The 16923-nt window shown below is 41.9% G+C and overlaps 1 protein-coding gene across 2 annotated transcripts in view; it reads right to left on the bottom strand.

Moving 5' to 3' along the window:
• The window catches only part of LOC124711125 (protein strawberry notch), a 265197-nt gene that overhangs the window by 205318 nt on the left and 42956 nt on the right, over positions 1–16923 (bottom strand). For both annotated transcript variants that reach the window (XM_047241011.1, XM_047241013.1), the window contains one exon: positions 11420–11652. In XM_047241011.1, coding sequence (XP_047096967.1) covers positions 11420–11652 — 233 coding nt within the window. The remainder of the gene's footprint in view (positions 1–11419; positions 11653–16923) is intronic.

The raw sequence follows: 16923 nt of genomic DNA, 5'->3' as shown, positions 1-16923 counted from the left end.
TTTCCTAGCACTTTAGAAAACGAAACTCAGGGAAAAAGACACGTTTTGGAAATATCTTTGATGTGCAGCAATGTGTACGCTGTGTATTTTCATATTACGAAAGTATACATTGGAATTACACCAAACACCGCATGTTACTTTCCGAATCATTGAAATCGAGACTTCGATGCACTTTTGTAAGCCGTTTGTAGCTCATGTCACGTGATCTCGCCAGCCGATGATGCGTATATTCAGAGCATAGGACACGTGATGTAGTCAGCCAACAGCAACATCACTGTTAAGTAGCACGAACACACAAACAGGGAAAGTTAATAGTTTTAATTAATATGCATAGTGTTGCTACAAGAAAAGAAAAGCTTTCACATATAATATTGGTCTCAAGCTGCAAGAGAAGCTAAGCTTTCGCATATACTGTTCATCTTTTTTGCGCGTGTTACACTTTAAGATATATCACACAAATCTGCCAGTAAAGTTTTTAATAATGACATAAATGTCTGATCTTCTGGGTTTGAAATTCTTCTAAATGGCTCATTATCAAAGAGTTGATTTTTAAATGAGAGTCAAACGCTCTGTGATTTAATAAATTCATGGTACGTTATTGCACATTGTTCAACTTACGTAAAAGGATATCTACTTTGAAAGTAACGCTTTTAAAACCACTATTCACAATGAAACTTCCTGGCAGATTAAAACTGTGTGCCAGACCGAGACTCAAACTCGGGACCTTTGCCTGTCACGGGCAAGTGCTCTACCACTGAGCTACCCAAGCCCAACTCAGCCCCGTCCTCACAGCTTTACTTCTGCCAGTATCTCGTCTCCTACCTTCCAAACTTTACAGAAGCTCTCCTGCGAACCTTGCATCACTAGCACTCCTGAAAGAAAGGATACTGCGGAGACATGGCATAGCCACAGCCTGGGGGATGTTTCCAGAATGAGATTTTCACTCTGCAGTGGAGTGTGCGCTGATATGAAACTTCCTGGGAGATTAAAACTGTGTACCGGACCGAGACTCGAACTTGGGACCTTTGCCTTTCGCGGGCAAGTGCTGGTAGAGCATATATCAGCGTACACTCCGCTGCAGAGTGAAAATCTCATTCTGGAAACATCTCCCTGGCTGTGGCTAAGCCATGTCTCTGGAATATCCTTTCTTTCAAGAGTGCTAGTTCTGCAAGGTTCGCAGGAGAGCTTCTGTAAAGTTTGGAAGGTAGGAGACGAGATACTGGCAGAGGTAAAGCTATGAGGACGGGGCGTGAGTCGTGCTTGGGTAGCTCAGTGGTAGAGCACTTGCCCATGAAAGGCAAAGGTCCCGAGTTCGAGTCTCGGTCCGTCACACAGTTTTAATCTCCCAGGAAGTTTCATATCAGCGCACACTCCGCTGCAGAGTGAAAATCTCATTCTGGCACTATTCACAATACTTTCTCGCGGCTTTAGAAATAAGTTTGTGGCAGCTACCATGACGTAGGAAGCCCGTATGTACGTACATGTAAAACATTGAAAGATCTTACATTATGTCATAAAAGAAACAAGACATCAAAGGATACTGCAAGAGCATTGGAACTTCATGAGCCATATTAAAATGTGCACATTTAAAGGGCATACTTAAAGGGGAAATTTGTATGTCCAGATTCCCAATGAAGTAGACCTCGACCTAATATTAAGCTTTTCAGTGTGGTTTTCGGGATGAAAATTTTCTTGGAGCACTAGTACGGTATTATATCATGTTTGGTTCATTATTATGGCATAATGCCAACATCATCATCAGCCAATTCAATCATTAAATGATGTGGCCTCTTCAAGTCGTGGATTCAGGTAGGCTCTCAGCAGTCTTCTCCAAGTGGGACGGTCTTGGGCAGTTCTCTGCCAGGTGTTACCAGCGATCTTCTTGACGTCTTTGACCCATCTGTCTGGTGGTCTTCCTCTAGGCCTCCGGTGCTCTTTCGGTCTCCACTCCAGTACTAGCTTCGTCCATCAGTTGTCTTTTCTTCTTGCGACGTGGCCAGCCCACTGCCATTTCGAGGAACCTACTGTCTCTAAGATGTTGTTAACCTTCGTCACAGACCGGATGTCATCTGCCCTTTTCCTATCCTTTCTTGTATAGCCCAGCATTGATCTCTCCATGGCTCTCTGTGCTGTTTCCCTTTTGTAAATGAGTTCAGTGTCCATGTCTCACAGCCATACGTCATCACAGGAAGAATGCATTGATCAAATACTGCTTTCTTCAGATTTACTGGCATTTTTGATATGAATACTTTTTAATTCTTCCCAAATGCTTGCCAGCTTCTTTAAGAAGAAGCATAATGCCATATGTCCTAGAAAATGAAAACTTGCATGTGAAATGCACCGAACAGTTGAAACTAGCCAGTACTGTGGAATTAAACATTTCGTTTCAAATACATTGACTGCCTCTGTGGAAAAGGTTAACGAAAGTCAAATTTCTTTAGCAAACAAGACAAAAATAACTTCATTGCTCCACAAGGTGATTAATGCTCGACTGTTACAAAGGTGGAAACAAAATAAAATCTGAAACTAATGACATATTTCAGCCTTCCGTAATTATGTGAATGTGTTTTAATTCACTTGATAGCTCCCAGCCACAGATATCCATTTTGTTTTCATTTGACCTGAGAGTAAAAGAAGGGGAAACAGCCGGGTCAATACTAAAAAAAAAAAATCTAATTTTCAAAATATGTTCATCTTGTAGTGCATATCTTTCTGAAAAGTCTGAAACATAAAACATATGTATTTGAGGAAATGTAAGACATATTATTTGGTCTTAAGTATGCCAAAGTGCAGTGCCGCGCCTCTTCATAAAGCATTTTTCTCCGCACGTCCAAACCTATTCAGGAGAGTGGAAATTGAAATGCCCTGTGGTGCCTCTCCTGCTCCGAGTCGGCCGGTTTGACAGCCCGCCCCTCTTAAAAAAAATCTCGCAATTAATAGCGGATGGGATTATTTGTAATCAAGAGAACAAGAACTCTTCAGAAAATCTGAACTCTTTATTGCCTATTAGTTAATAACATGCTGTTTTGTGTGACATAAAATTAAATATACGATATATAAAACCAATACTGACAAGAGACAAGCGAGAAATTACACATTTCTTCAAACCTTAGCTCCTAGCATTTCTTTCTCTCTAATCTTTCTACAGCTTTACATGGTAAGCTTTCCTTTCTGCGAAAGAATCTATTACCTCATCAAAGTTCGTCAAACGTTTTGCCACATGAAAAATCTAAATGTCGTTATCTAATACTGAAAAAGTTGTTAATACAAATAATACCCAAGACTAGTGTGGCTTCTCGATCTGATTACGTCTATTTTGTCACTGTCTGCTAGATAAAACAAAATAGGCCTTTCTAATATGGCAGCAATTTTGTAACACACCAAATAAATGAGACTGTTTTGGCACAAACGGCCATTTTTAGAACACGACAGAATATAATTCACGAAGTACCAATATCAAATGCCTATTAGGCCTACTACAAGCAAAAAGCTTTATGTTAGGAAATAGTTTCACATTTCATTCATACGCACCAGCTTCTCAAGCATGAGATCGAAATGTAGTATTATGAAATTTTTATATAAATTTGGAATCATCTTATTCTTCCATAATTTGTGTGATGTCCCCGTTTCTTCTCCTTCCTCATTCTAACAAACAATTTTGTCATCACCAATTCTGTAGCTATTGCTGCCACTGTCAAAATTTGTTCGCCGATTAACTTCACTAACACTGCCAGAATCACAGGTTTAGTTTTCCCGTGATTATTTTCCGGTTAGCCACTATTACGTGTTCGAACAACACGTTTTCCAAGTTACTTCCAGAATAGAACTTACACGACGGCTAGCCGGGGACTGTACTACTGGTCCTTACTAGTGTAGCGATCCGGCCAAAAATTTTCTGTCAAAATCGCATTTCCTTGGATACACTGAGAAGATAATATGTAATCTTTCTCACCTGTTATTCCTGTCAGTCGTTTATTTCCATTCTGGTAGTCTGAATCTATGGATTTCGCTAATAATTATAACACTGCTGATCATTCGCAAACCCAATCAACCACATAATCAGACAGCGATTGGCATTCATCCATTCGGCTTTACTCCCTCAGCACGCATAGCCCCCGTCCCCTTTTGTCTGCAGAAAGTTTATTTCTAGATGCGATGAGGATTCTCCTGACAGAGACATCACGTACACTATGCATGCATTCAAAAGTCAACTTATGATTCATTCAGAAAACAACTTAAAATGTGTTCAAAAACCAACAGAGAAGCGTTTCAAAATCATATGAATAATCGATGGACAAACGTGCGCTGGATGCTAGGTGCTTTGTGAAACAAGTTTTTTTCCTCAAGAATATGATTTTGGCACCCCCTTTTCCCGGTAGCATCTAACTGCACACTGCAACTGCTTGCACAGCCAACAGCCACATTCCTGTAGCCAGAAGCGGGAGACTCTACTACTCAAACGTGACTCAACTGTGCATGCGCAAGAGCCCACGAGCAACTGCTAAAAAAAATCGAATGTAAACGGTTGCGACTTCACGCTTATTGGAGGCAATTTGTTGTTATGAAGTACTGTATAGTCTTCCTAAAGCATTTGACACATTTTCAGTTGGCAGACACTTGCATGAGCACTGTGTGTCGTCGTTGTTATGGCGCATTTCCTTTGCAATTTAAGTTATTTTCATTTTTTTCTCTCGTTTAGGTTTTATTGTGAAGTATTATTCTGCAGTAGCGGGATACAGTAATATCCTTTGTTAGAGTATCGGTTCTTACCAGTCAAAATTACAAAAATTTAACTGAAAACTAAAACAATTAAAAATTCCCGGAATTCTAAAAATATCCCGGGTTTTTCCCGGTTTTCTCGCGGATGAAAAAATTTCCGTGTTTTTCTCCGATCTCCCGGGTCGTACACACCCTGTGTATATGGTACTGGAGCTAGCACCAGTGACATTACACAAGGCAGCATGGCTATATCTACTGCTCATGGATTTTAAACCACTTGACGCGGCTGGAAGCCTGAGAGAATTTTATAAGTTCAACAGCCTTATTTCAGTTATGAACAGCCAAACTAAAGTACACAATATTGGTGGGTAACATACGGAATGTTTTGCAGTAAGCAAATAACAGTGTAAAAATCTTGTTAAACATGTCACAGAATCAGATTGCCAGTGAAATGTTATTCTGGGAAGTACCAGCTTTAGAACAGTTGTTTTTGTTAAATTCATATAGCAATTGCAACAGTAAATTTATACATTTAATTAGACAAATTGAGATACACGTTCAACTTGCAGCAGCAATACTAGTTACACTCAAAGACGAATAGTACTGTGGCAGAGGGAAGTAAGAAATCTGTATGTCACTTTGCCATGGTAAAATGTTCTTCTGTGCATTGAAACTTCCCCACCTCGAGTTTTACAAATATCAATAAGGTTTGAACAGACCAATTTTAGCCAACCTTTAGCGAAACTTGTGGGTGAGTCAAGTGGATAGTTCAGAAATGGATAATCTATTAAATAAATTGATCCAGATGAGAAGCCAATACACATTTCAGGTATCACTGACTTTTGCAGTGGACTGGTAACCATCTTGATATTTCTAAAGTTTGAGGTTGTAAATCCTGGAAAAGGCTACGAAAAACTACACAACAGATGCAGCCACGCACTTGTGTCCTGTTTTAAGGTTAGCAACTCAATTGGCATCATTACAACAGCCAATAGAGCATGTTTTGACAGCTGAGGGGGCAGGGCCAAGTCAGGTGAACTTTCCAGGTTTGTCAATAGTTGGCAGCACCTTTGATGCACAACAATTGGCAGACCTCAAAGGAAGAGAAATACCGAGTGCATGTAAGCTAGCCTGAGACATAGGCCACTTGGTGGGAAAAACCAAACTGTTTCAATGAACTGGATAGGGTAGCCACCAGGGCCAAACTGTCTTAATAAAGAAAACACGAAATATGGGAAACTCATAGAAACTACATCAAACTAGTGACAGAGAAGCCAGTCATATGGTTTTAAAGACCAAAATTAGACATGTGCTAACATAATAATGAAAACCATCAATTTTTGACAAAATAATTTAATTGGATAGATAAAAAAATCTACTCACCAAATGGCGGCAGAAAACACACGTAAAAGAGGGTTGTAATTAGGCAAGCTTTTGGAGCCAGTGGCTCCTTCTTCAGGCAGAAGGGTTGAAGGGCAAGGAAGAGGGGCGAAGGAAAAGGACTGGAGAGGTCTAGGAAAAGGGGTAGATTTTGGGAAAGTCACCCAGAACTGCAGGTCAGGGGAGACTTACTGTACGAGATGAGAATGGAAGACTGCATTGGATGAGATCTGAAAACCTGAGAGCTTAAAGATGGAAGACAGGGTAATATGCAGACAGAGATTACTGCTTGGACATCATGCACGAGTTAATAAGAGTGGAAAGGTAAGTGCATGGTATGTAACAGAGATGGGATGCGGGTGGTGAAAAACAGACAGGTAAGACAATGAAAGACGTAGAAAACTAAACCAGAGTGAAGCAAAGAGTAGTTTCTGTGAAGAAATGATGAGACGGAAGAAATTAACGTAAATTAAGGTCAGGTGGCTGGCGAGAACCAAGGACATGTTGTAGTGCTAGTTCCCACCAGCAGAGTTCTGAGAAACTGGTGTCTGGGGAAGAACCCAGATGGCGCACATGGTGAAACAGTCACTGAGGCCATCATTATCATGTTTTAGAGCATTGGTTACTACCACCAAATTATCAATTAGGATGAATTGGCATAGGTATAGGGTGTATACTGGCAACACGCAGTATCCTGTTGCAGAGCATGCTCTACAACATGACAGTCATGACCTCAGTGCCTGTTTCACTACACTTGGTTCTCACCACCCACCTGGCCTCAGTTTACATTAATTTCTTCCGTCCCAGCATTTCTTCATAGTAACTACTCTTTTCTTTACTCGGTTTTTTAGTTTTCTACACTTTTCATTGTCTTACCCATATATTTTTTGCCGCCCCCTCCCCCATCCATTACGTAAATGCACTTAGCTTTTCACTCTTATTAATTCATGCATGATGTTTAAGCAGTATCTCTGCCTTGCATATAACCCTGTCTTCCACATTTAAGCTCTCAGTATTTCAAATCTTTTCCTTCTCCCCTCTTCCTTACCCTGTTCTGCCAAAATTGGACATGCACGTGAGTATAGCCACACCTTCGGTATGAGATTTAGTTTTCAAGTTTTTTAATGGTAAATGTTTTCGATATAAAATTACCTTTAAAAATTAATAGTTCACTAACACGATTCATACAAAGGTAGTGCTGATGAATAGATCTTGGCAAGTACTATCAAACTATTACGGTACATTTTTTGTGAATAATATGAATTTTAAATTACTGGCTGGAATGTATATTCTGCGCATGAAAAAGTGCATTCTCCCACAAATAAAACAAGAAATAGTGAAAGTAGTGGCAACATTATTAAAGAGAAGTAATTACAGATGTATGACTGTAATTATTTTAATTATTTAATATGTATTAATGCTGTAATTATGCAAAACAACATACGTATGAACAAAAACAATATATGTAACAAAAAAAATTGCAGCTACACGGAAGCTACCAGCAGCATTGACAAACTGATGAAATTTGCATCCAAATTCAAATGTATATGAATATATAATATTAAATTTATAGTTTATGTATGTTTTCAGGAGTCGGAAGTGAGCGAGCTTGGCTCACATCAGGGCGAGGCTGTAAGTAACAAGGCCATTTTAGCCCATTTGTGATGGTGTGGGAGGGGGTATGGTGGGGGAGGGGGATATCGTGGGGGAGGGGAGATGGTGGGGGAGGAAGAGTGAGAGATGGTGGGGGAGGAAGAGGGGGAGATGGTGGCAAGGGGATGGTGGTGGGGGAGGGGAGGGTGTGGGGAGAGGAGGGAGGGTGTGGGAGGAGGAGAGAGTGCATAGTAAATGGGGAGAGGGTGGAGGAGGGGAGGGGGTTGGGGAGGGGAGTGTGGGGGAGGGGGGTGGGTAGATGGGGAGAGAGTGGGGAGATGGTAGAGAAGCAGAAGAGGATGGGGAGGTGTAAGGGTGAGGGGGAGGGTGGGTGTGGGTTAGGTGAGTGGGAGAGGGAGAGGGAGAAGAAGAGACGGTGGGGGAGGGAGAGGGGGACGGAGAGGGGGAGGGATAGGGTTAGGGGGAGGCAGAGGGGGAGGGAGAGGGGGGAGATGGGGAGGGTGAGGGAGAGGGGTAGGTGAGGGGGGAGAGGCAGAGGCACATTGGGAAGGAGAGGGGAGGGAGAGGGGGAGGGAGAAGGGGAGGGGGAGGGGAGAGGGGGAGGGGGAAGGGGAGGGGGAGGGGGAAGGGGAGGGGGAGGAGGGAGAGGGTGAGGGGGAGAGGGCGGGGGGAGGTGGTAGGGAGATGGGGAGGGGGTGGGAGAGGGGGAGGGAGAGGGGGTGGTGAGGGGAAGGGGAGGGAGAGGCACAGGGGGAGGGAGAGGCACAGGGGGAGGGAGAGGCACAGGGGGAGGGAGAGGCACAGGGGGAGGGAGAAGGAGGGGCCGAGGGGGAGGGAGGGAGAAGGAGGGGCCGAGGGGGAGGGAGGGAGAAGGAGGGGCCGAGGGGGAGGGAGGGAGAAGGAGGGGCCGAGGGGGAGGGAGGGAGAGGGGGAGGGAGAGGGGGAGGGAGAGGGAGAGGGGGAGGGGGAGGGGGAGGGGGAGGGAGAGGGGGAGGGGGAGGGGGAGGGAGAGGGGGGAGAGGGGGGAGAGGGGGGAGGGGGAGGGGGAGGGAGAGGGGGGAGAGGGGGGAGGGGGAGGGAGAGGGGGGAGAGGGGGGAGGGGGAGGGAGAGGGGGGAGAGGGGGGGGAGAGGGGGGAGGGAGAGGGGGAGGGAGAGGGGGGAGGGAGAGGGTAGGAAGGAGGTAAAATAGTGCCATGCTACAACTCCCTGCCCTTGCAGCAACAATCCCTTTCTTCAAATTTTAATTCCAATGTGGTTTTTAATATGTGCTCCATCTAACTTGGTTTTAAGCCTTTGACACATGTTTACTTATAATCTCGTTGTACAATTGCGTGCATTTATTTACGAATGTGTGTAGAAATTTGTGATTGTACTCTTTTATTTGAAACATTTTCTGAACTCCCTACACAGCTCTCTCTATGTGAAAACACTTCAACCGTAAGTTTTCGACTTCTTATTTTCACCACGCTCCCCCTCTTAACAAATTTTCAGTCACTCCTTTCATTTCCTGACCATTCAACCATGATTCTCTGCTCATTTTAATTTCCTCTGTCTCTAAAACTCTCCTTTGCCCTCGTAAAAATCGCATCACACATCCTCTTCTTAAAATCCTGTCTTGCACATGGTATCCCACCTAACGGGCTTACCACTAAAATTGACATCTCAAGCTGTCATCTGTAGTTTAACATATCACTTTGGTGAAGTGATACATTGCACGAACGTCTACTGAATCAACAAATGATGATCACCGCCATACAAAGACTTCCAAACAACAGGCTAGACGAATTGGTCTAAACTGTTGTTTGGAAGTCTGTTTTCTTTATGTGCATATATTCTGGAGTGGATGGATGTCTGCAAGCTTCACAGATAGCAAGGCAAAAGGTCTTTCTGGTCTTGACTCATGAGCTGTGGGACGAACTTGGCGGCAACAAGATGCATTTCAAGATGCTGTCAGGATTTCGTGAAATGATCCAACTGAAAAATGCTGCATTTTTCTGCAATCTCTCGGACATTCAGTTTTCAATCGACACGCAAAATTTTGTTGATGTTCCTTACATGAGCATCATCGGAATACCTCGAACGGCGTCCCAAATGAGAATTATCTGTAACTTCCATCTTGCCATTTTAAAACCATGTGGACCATTTTTAACACCAAGTATGGCTTAAGCACTCACCACTGTAGCTTTGTGCAGCATTTGGTGTGTCCTGTAAAGGTGTTCTCGAGTTTCATGCAAAATTTAATGCAGATGTGTTATACCTCTAACTCTGCAATCTCGAAATTCACATACTGTGTGATACAATGTTTTACTCAAAACAGCACTGAACAGTAACTAACAGACATACAACAATGAAACTTCCAGCAGTTACACATTAAACACAGGCCTGTGCAAGGATGCCAACTGCATTTCATTCCAACACACGATTGTCGTGAAATTATGAATGTTCTGAAATTTTTTGAACAGACCTCGTATAGACAATCGTTCTTCCATCACTCTATTTATGAGAAGAACAGGAAAGGAAATGATTAGTGGTGGTACAGGGTACGCTCTGCCATGCACCATATGATGGCTTGCAGAGTATGACTGTAGCTGTAGATGTAGATAACTAATACCTACACAATGAGATAATTGTGTGTAAAGAATGACTTAGTGACACATTTGTACTTGGGGAACAACAGAAATTAGCAAACATTGGACAGCAAATGGGCTACAAAGCTGTGATGATTTATTTCACCTAAGTGGTACTTGCTGTTAGCACCATCACTTTTGACAGGGGAATCAAGGACGTACACGCTTCACTATATGGCGTAAATATGACAGGCTAACATCCAGATACGATTGCTGTTTAGAGGTAGTCTTTCCCCAGAAAGAGGCATATCTAGAAAGTTACTAGAGAAGTTAGTACCATTAGTTTCAAGGTTCCTCCAAAGCAGCAAATTAGATGACCTTATTTGAGTTTGTTAATTTGTTCCACATCCTAACTTACGAGATGGAATAATCAAGAGGCAATTGTCTGTAATCTATTCTTATAGGTTGGAACAGTATGTATTTGATTACAGAATGCCAAACAAAGGGTTGTTCACTGTTCAAAACATGTGACTCCTCTGGTTTAGTGATACTCCCATAAATACTAAAAGTATTTACATGCTCTAATGCATCTTGTACATGTCTAACAAGGAAATCAGCCTTGTAACAATGGATGCTGTGTTTCCTTAACAACTTACATAGGACAATATGCCATTAGAGCTTTGCAAGTTTTGTACAGTTTCCTACAATTGGGAATTCAGTTCACTAGAAGTTGGTTTTTTTAGAGGTTTTTTTTCCCCCTTGATTGCAGATGACAAATGACAAGCTTCAGTTCTACAAGAAATACAGTTGCTTAAATGAAATATGATTAGACTGAAAGGGTTACTGGGACTACAAGTTCTAGCAATGGATAGTCCAAGCACATGGGATTCATATTCATAATAAGAGAATGATTGGCTGGTAGAGATGTAAAGGAACTTAATCAGAGCAACGTTAGGTCAAACACTTGCCTATCATTAATGATTAATAATTCAATGCGTGGCATTCCATATATAACAAACATGAATAGGTATATTTATTTACAAATGAGATGCAGTTACAGTTGTGATCAAACAAATGTGGCACATGCAGCTGAAGCACCTTACTCGTAAGAAAGTTAGTAACAATGACAATGACCAACCTTGCTTTCATCATTCATCCAGAGCTGAGACACCATTTTGCCTGGAAGGCCACCAGCCCAGCCTTGGTGCATGGCATTCATACCACTTGCTTGCATCATCTGGGTCAAAAGGCTTCCATTTGGCTGCATCATAAATGAGTTCAGTGGCATATTCATATGGTTCAATCCAAGAGCACCCAATGCTGTTAAAGGATTCATGGGTCCCATTGCATTTAATCCGCCCATATCCATTGCTGTAACAGAGCAAATAACTTTGGACTGACAAACCGCTGAACTTATCAGTTCAATGAAGTCATTATCATTACATATTACACACTTATAACTTTTCTACAAATCATCCATACAGCACACATTACATTGTTACGATCAAAATGTTGACACTTTTAGGCTACAGTACAGCATGCATGCATATGCGTGCACACAGACTAATGAGATGTTTTTAGAGAATATCGATAAATATATCTGGCTCTTTTATTTTGAGTTTACAGTTCAGACGTAAACTGAAGCTCCAAAACAAACTCCAAGGAATAATACAACTTACTAAATTACACGAACATATTTTCATGAAAGAAAATAATTTGCACGATGAAATTAACACACATTTTTAAATTCAGAAATGTCATTTATGACTTGTTTGTTAGCTCCAAGCACCATCACATTTAGATCAATTACATAGATTTAAAAAAAAAAATAATAATATCCAGAGATTACCAAATGCAGAAGCGATTCATTGTTTTTCCACGCTCCATTTCGCTCTGTATGCTCATCTTGGTATCTTAACATTTTCTAACTGATAATGGCACAGACAAAATTTCACTCAATATGGAATCAATGAGTGTTAACTTCATAGAGGAAAACACTATGTTTGATCTATAGGACAGTCAAATCAAAATATGTCAACTGCCAAAAGATATTGATATTTTATCATTCCAAAAGTAATCACAGTAACAATGAAGACATTTCTTTCATAGTAAAATAAAATAATTGTTTATTATTTATTTTAATGAGTCACAATTGTAACCAAAAATCTCCATCCATTACAAAACATTGTCCAGAACATCTTCCTTCCCAACATTACCAAAGACTAAGTTCGACAGAGAATGACCTAGGTTGTAAGTTCGACATTGAATGACCTAGGCTGTAAGAAGTATGCTGAATCTTAAGACCCTGGAATGCAGTCAAATAACAACAAGGTAGCATGCCTAGGGAAAATAGCAATTTCCTCCGCCCTCCACTGATTTATTCCAGCACCAATCCATTTCCCTGTAATGCTAATTCAGTACTTCCGGATATATAGTAATTTGTTTGATCCCATAGCACAGCCATTAACAATGCACACACGATTTTGGAAACTTTGAGACGTGATATCTCTAGTAATATTTTCTTGAAAGAAACACAACTAAGTCATCTTGTACCACTTTTTTGTGCTCTCTTAAGTGAAATACTAGTAAAAAAAATATTTCCTGAGCAATTTGCAAATGGATAAATGTAAGCAAAGTCAACCGAAAAAGTAGATGCCTGAAAAAATTTGCAGTTTTGTTTTCTATATCTCTGGAAGTAATTGTGAGTAACACCTGAAACCTTGCACTTAATAATTTACCAATACAAGGTCCTAAAATATAAAATTTCATTCTATTGTTTTTCCAGAAGTTTACAATATGAGGGCAAAGTTGATGATTTTTCTAAATAAGCCAAAAATGGATATTTTTGGCCCACTTTTACAAGAAAGTCTTCTACAAACTCTTTCAAGCCACCTAAAACATGTATTTGCTTTTGTAATATGAGGATAAGCCTCTACGAAACAACAAGGTAGGGGTACATTGAAAATGGACGCGTATTCCACTGGTGCTCAAATCTGAGATTTTTTATTATGTTTTCCAATTGATTAGTACACTCTGGGGGAGGAAATATGAAAAGTCTTGATGACTAGGAAGTGAGATAAAATCCAAATAAATTGAAAAACTTCAAAAAAGTGGTGTCTCTTGTCACAACTTATTGTGACATATTTAAGTCTGTTTTCTTGCCATAATAAACTTCACAATTTAAGTGTGTATTGCCAGGGCAGTGGATCTCATGGTAGTAAAATTGTTGCACAACAGCTGCTGCACTCTTCTTATAAATAGCCTGCAGGTTTTACACCACTGTCACATTGTTTTGGGATAAATTCATGTTGTAGAGATTTTTTTTTTAAATTGTGTAATGTTATTGATGTGCTCATGTATTTTTGGATTAAGGTATAGCATACTTTGTGTTAGCATAGTTTGTAGTTAATGTGAAACATTAGTGTTCCCATGGTGGCTCCATTTAAAGCATCCCCGTCACCACTGTGCCACACCTGACAGCTGTGCAACAGCAGCCACAGGTGAGTTTCTCTATCAAAGGTTCCCAAACCTGATAAAGGTTTCTTTAAACAAGATCCCAAGCTGATTATACATTTCTATATGGGTCAGAGGTTAAGGCTAGAAGAGACCTCTTTTAGAATCCTACACTCAAGTTTACTTTAAGCTATTTGAATTTTTTACCGGTTTCATTAATTTGCTGAAGAATGTCACGAGGAAAACTATACTGCCAGTCCGACAGTGTCACTGATGGGATTGTTTGCGAAAAAAATTTTGGTAACAAAGACCGCAAAAACATCCATTTTTGTAACATGATTACCCCAGCCCAGTCAGTGTGGCTCAGGCATTGAAGAACGTAAACATGCTGCCAGCACTTTTGTGTAAGCTGATGATGAGGAGGAAGCCGAGTTAAGCACTAATAGTCCACTACATTAAGAAGATGGTCAATCAAGATAAAGTTGTAGGTGTGGGTGAATTGTACAATGGCAACAGAAGAGCATGGCACAAGTCTTGGCAGCTGAAAACTGTAAGCCAAGGATGAGGGCCCATCACCGCGCCTTTCTTATGGCTCCCTGTAGTCGATGTTCAGCCACACCAATAGTAGAAGAGCAAAAGAAAATGCAAAAGCCGTAAGCATATAAGGATGATGATACTGACGACTCGGACACGATTAATGGACACTAAAAACAGAGGGACACTCAGTACAGAGTCCTGTGGGAACCCATTGACTTGGATATGAGGGGAATTGTGTGAAGCACCATTTCGAACTCTGAAGGTGGGGAGCAACAAAATGTTCTGTTTAAAACTCGGGATTGGGCATCAGAGGCCCAGCTCTTGTAACGTAGCAAGGATATGGTATCACAAAGTGTTGTCGGGCCCAGGGGTTGTGTCGGGACAATGTGTAATGGCACTTAGAAATTCTCACTCACTGAACGACAACATTATATGGGTCAAGATGACTTACTCAGGTGGTGTTGTTCCACCCATTATTTTCAGGTGTGAAAGGTGGGGTGGTAATTTTCAGATGCAGAAGTTCAAGCATAATGCTCAGCAAACACTCTACAATTGTGTCTAGATCAGTATATACAGCCCCAGGTTTACCTGCAGGGTTCTGATGTCTGTAAAGGCGTCTGAGCTTAGTCCAAACCAGTGTAAGAAAGGTTCATGTTCCAATGGTGGAGACGTACCATTTCCAGCACTTCTGGTTCTGTCTTTTAATTGCTGACAGACCTGAGCACAGCGTTTGAAGGCAATGAGGTGCTCCATTGATAGGTGCCACTTGTGATGCCCAAGGGCCTGCCTACAATGTCTAATGACCGCAGTGATATCCGACGGCCACCAAGGCACTGTCTTCCGCCGGGGCAACCTGAGGAACAAGGTGGGAGGAGTTGAGAAATTAGTGCAGCCAATACATTTCATGGTACTTCAACATCTGGAGGAAGGAAGATGTTGTAGACGGTAATTTCCCGCGTTGTTCTCACCCTGACAGCCACGGCGTCTAAAGGTGTTTGAAGAGGCACAGGTTAGCTATACACAGAAGTAAGGACACATATACATACTCCACCTGACATCCAGTCACAGTCAATACGATTTTTGTAATAGTCCTGATAGCCACAAAGGGCAGGGGTCCACTTTGCTGGAAACCATGTTTCCTGAAGGACAACAGAGAAAACAGGCATAATGCTTAAGAGTTGTCGTAGCTGTCATGTGGGAGGAAAAACCGCCACAATTCCAATGGAGGATGACACTTTCTGTGGTCTGGGTAGGAACGATGCGGCACTTTACACTTCAGGGTCACCTGCTGTTACCTGTTGAGGGCTTCTGGTCTCTGTGTCTGTTGGTTCTGAGGCTCCAGTGAGCTCTAGGTTCTTGAGGGATACTAAGATCTCCAACTCATCCTCAGAATGCGAACTTTCACGAAGCGGTGTTTTAGGGGCCACCAAGGTTCCTTTCTTCTTTCAGTCTTCTCGGTTCTTTTTGGTTTCTCTGGATGGGAGGGCTTCTCTGAGTTTGTCACAGTAAGCAACAACGATCGTGAAGCCCTACGACCAGCAGCTTGTGGCTCCTTCGACCACTGGCTGGTGGCTGGCTTCACAGTAGCAGAAGCTTTGGAAGGCAGCGTCTGGAGACAACTTCCTTGCAAGTGTAGCCAAAAGATGTTATTTCTTCTTTGGGTTAAATCTGACTTTGGCACAGAAAGGGGTAAATTATCCTGCCACAAAAGTCTTTGGTCACCTACCAAACAGCATCAAAAGCCTGACAGATAGCCAACCAACATTTAAAAATAAATTAAAAGAATTTCTACATGACAACTCCTTCTACTCATTGGCTGAATTTTTAGATATAAATTAAGGGAGGGGGAAAAGAAAACCAACTTAAACATTAGTGTCATGCAATATTTTGTGTAATGTAATATCTTGTACAGGCATCTTTTATTAACCTGACACGTTCCACATCATTACGAAGTGTCATATTCATGATCTATGGAACAAGTATTAATCTAATCTAATCTAGCTGAGGGGTTGGGACTGATGTTCCTGATGGCCGAAGGGATGGTGGTCCTGAAGTCGAAGTTAGGGGAGCAATGGGAGGAGGAGTGCCCCCAACCATCACGGGGGCAGGCATAGTCCGACAGTCCGGGTCTTACATTCCCCTATTTTCCTCTCTTTCAGATAAACAGTGCAGTCTGGCAAACAGGGGGAGTGGTGATCTCCACAGCTGACACAAATGGGAGGGACACAAGAAACGTCGGTGTGTGACAGATGTGTGCATTCCTGAGATCTGGGGCTGGCATTACATCACGAGGACACGTACCCAAATTTCCAGCATTTGAAGCACCGCATATGGAAAGGAACACACGGTTTAATGTCACATCAGTAGACCATCATCTTGACCTTTTCAGGCAATGTTATCATCCTCAAAGGCCAAGATGAAGGCACCTATTGTCCTTAGGTCGCCTATACACATGCCTAACAAAGTGTACACCCTATTGCTGTAGGTTGGCCACAACTCGTAATCGGACTGCAAGAGGAGATCTCTATGGAATATAATCCCCTGGACCAAGCTCATGCTCTTTATGAGGGGTAATGGAGACTGGGGCATCACCCAGCTTGACACAGGCGAGCAATGCACACGACTGGGCAGGGGATGCTGTTTTTATCAGGA

The sequence above is a fragment of the Schistocerca piceifrons genome, chromosome 8 (assembly GCF_021461385.2).
Source record: "Schistocerca piceifrons isolate TAMUIC-IGC-003096 chromosome 8, iqSchPice1.1, whole genome shotgun sequence".
NCBI classification, from domain to species: Eukaryota; Metazoa; Arthropoda; class Insecta; order Orthoptera; family Acrididae; genus Schistocerca; species Schistocerca piceifrons.
This window is presented reverse-complemented; position numbering and strand designations above follow the sequence as displayed.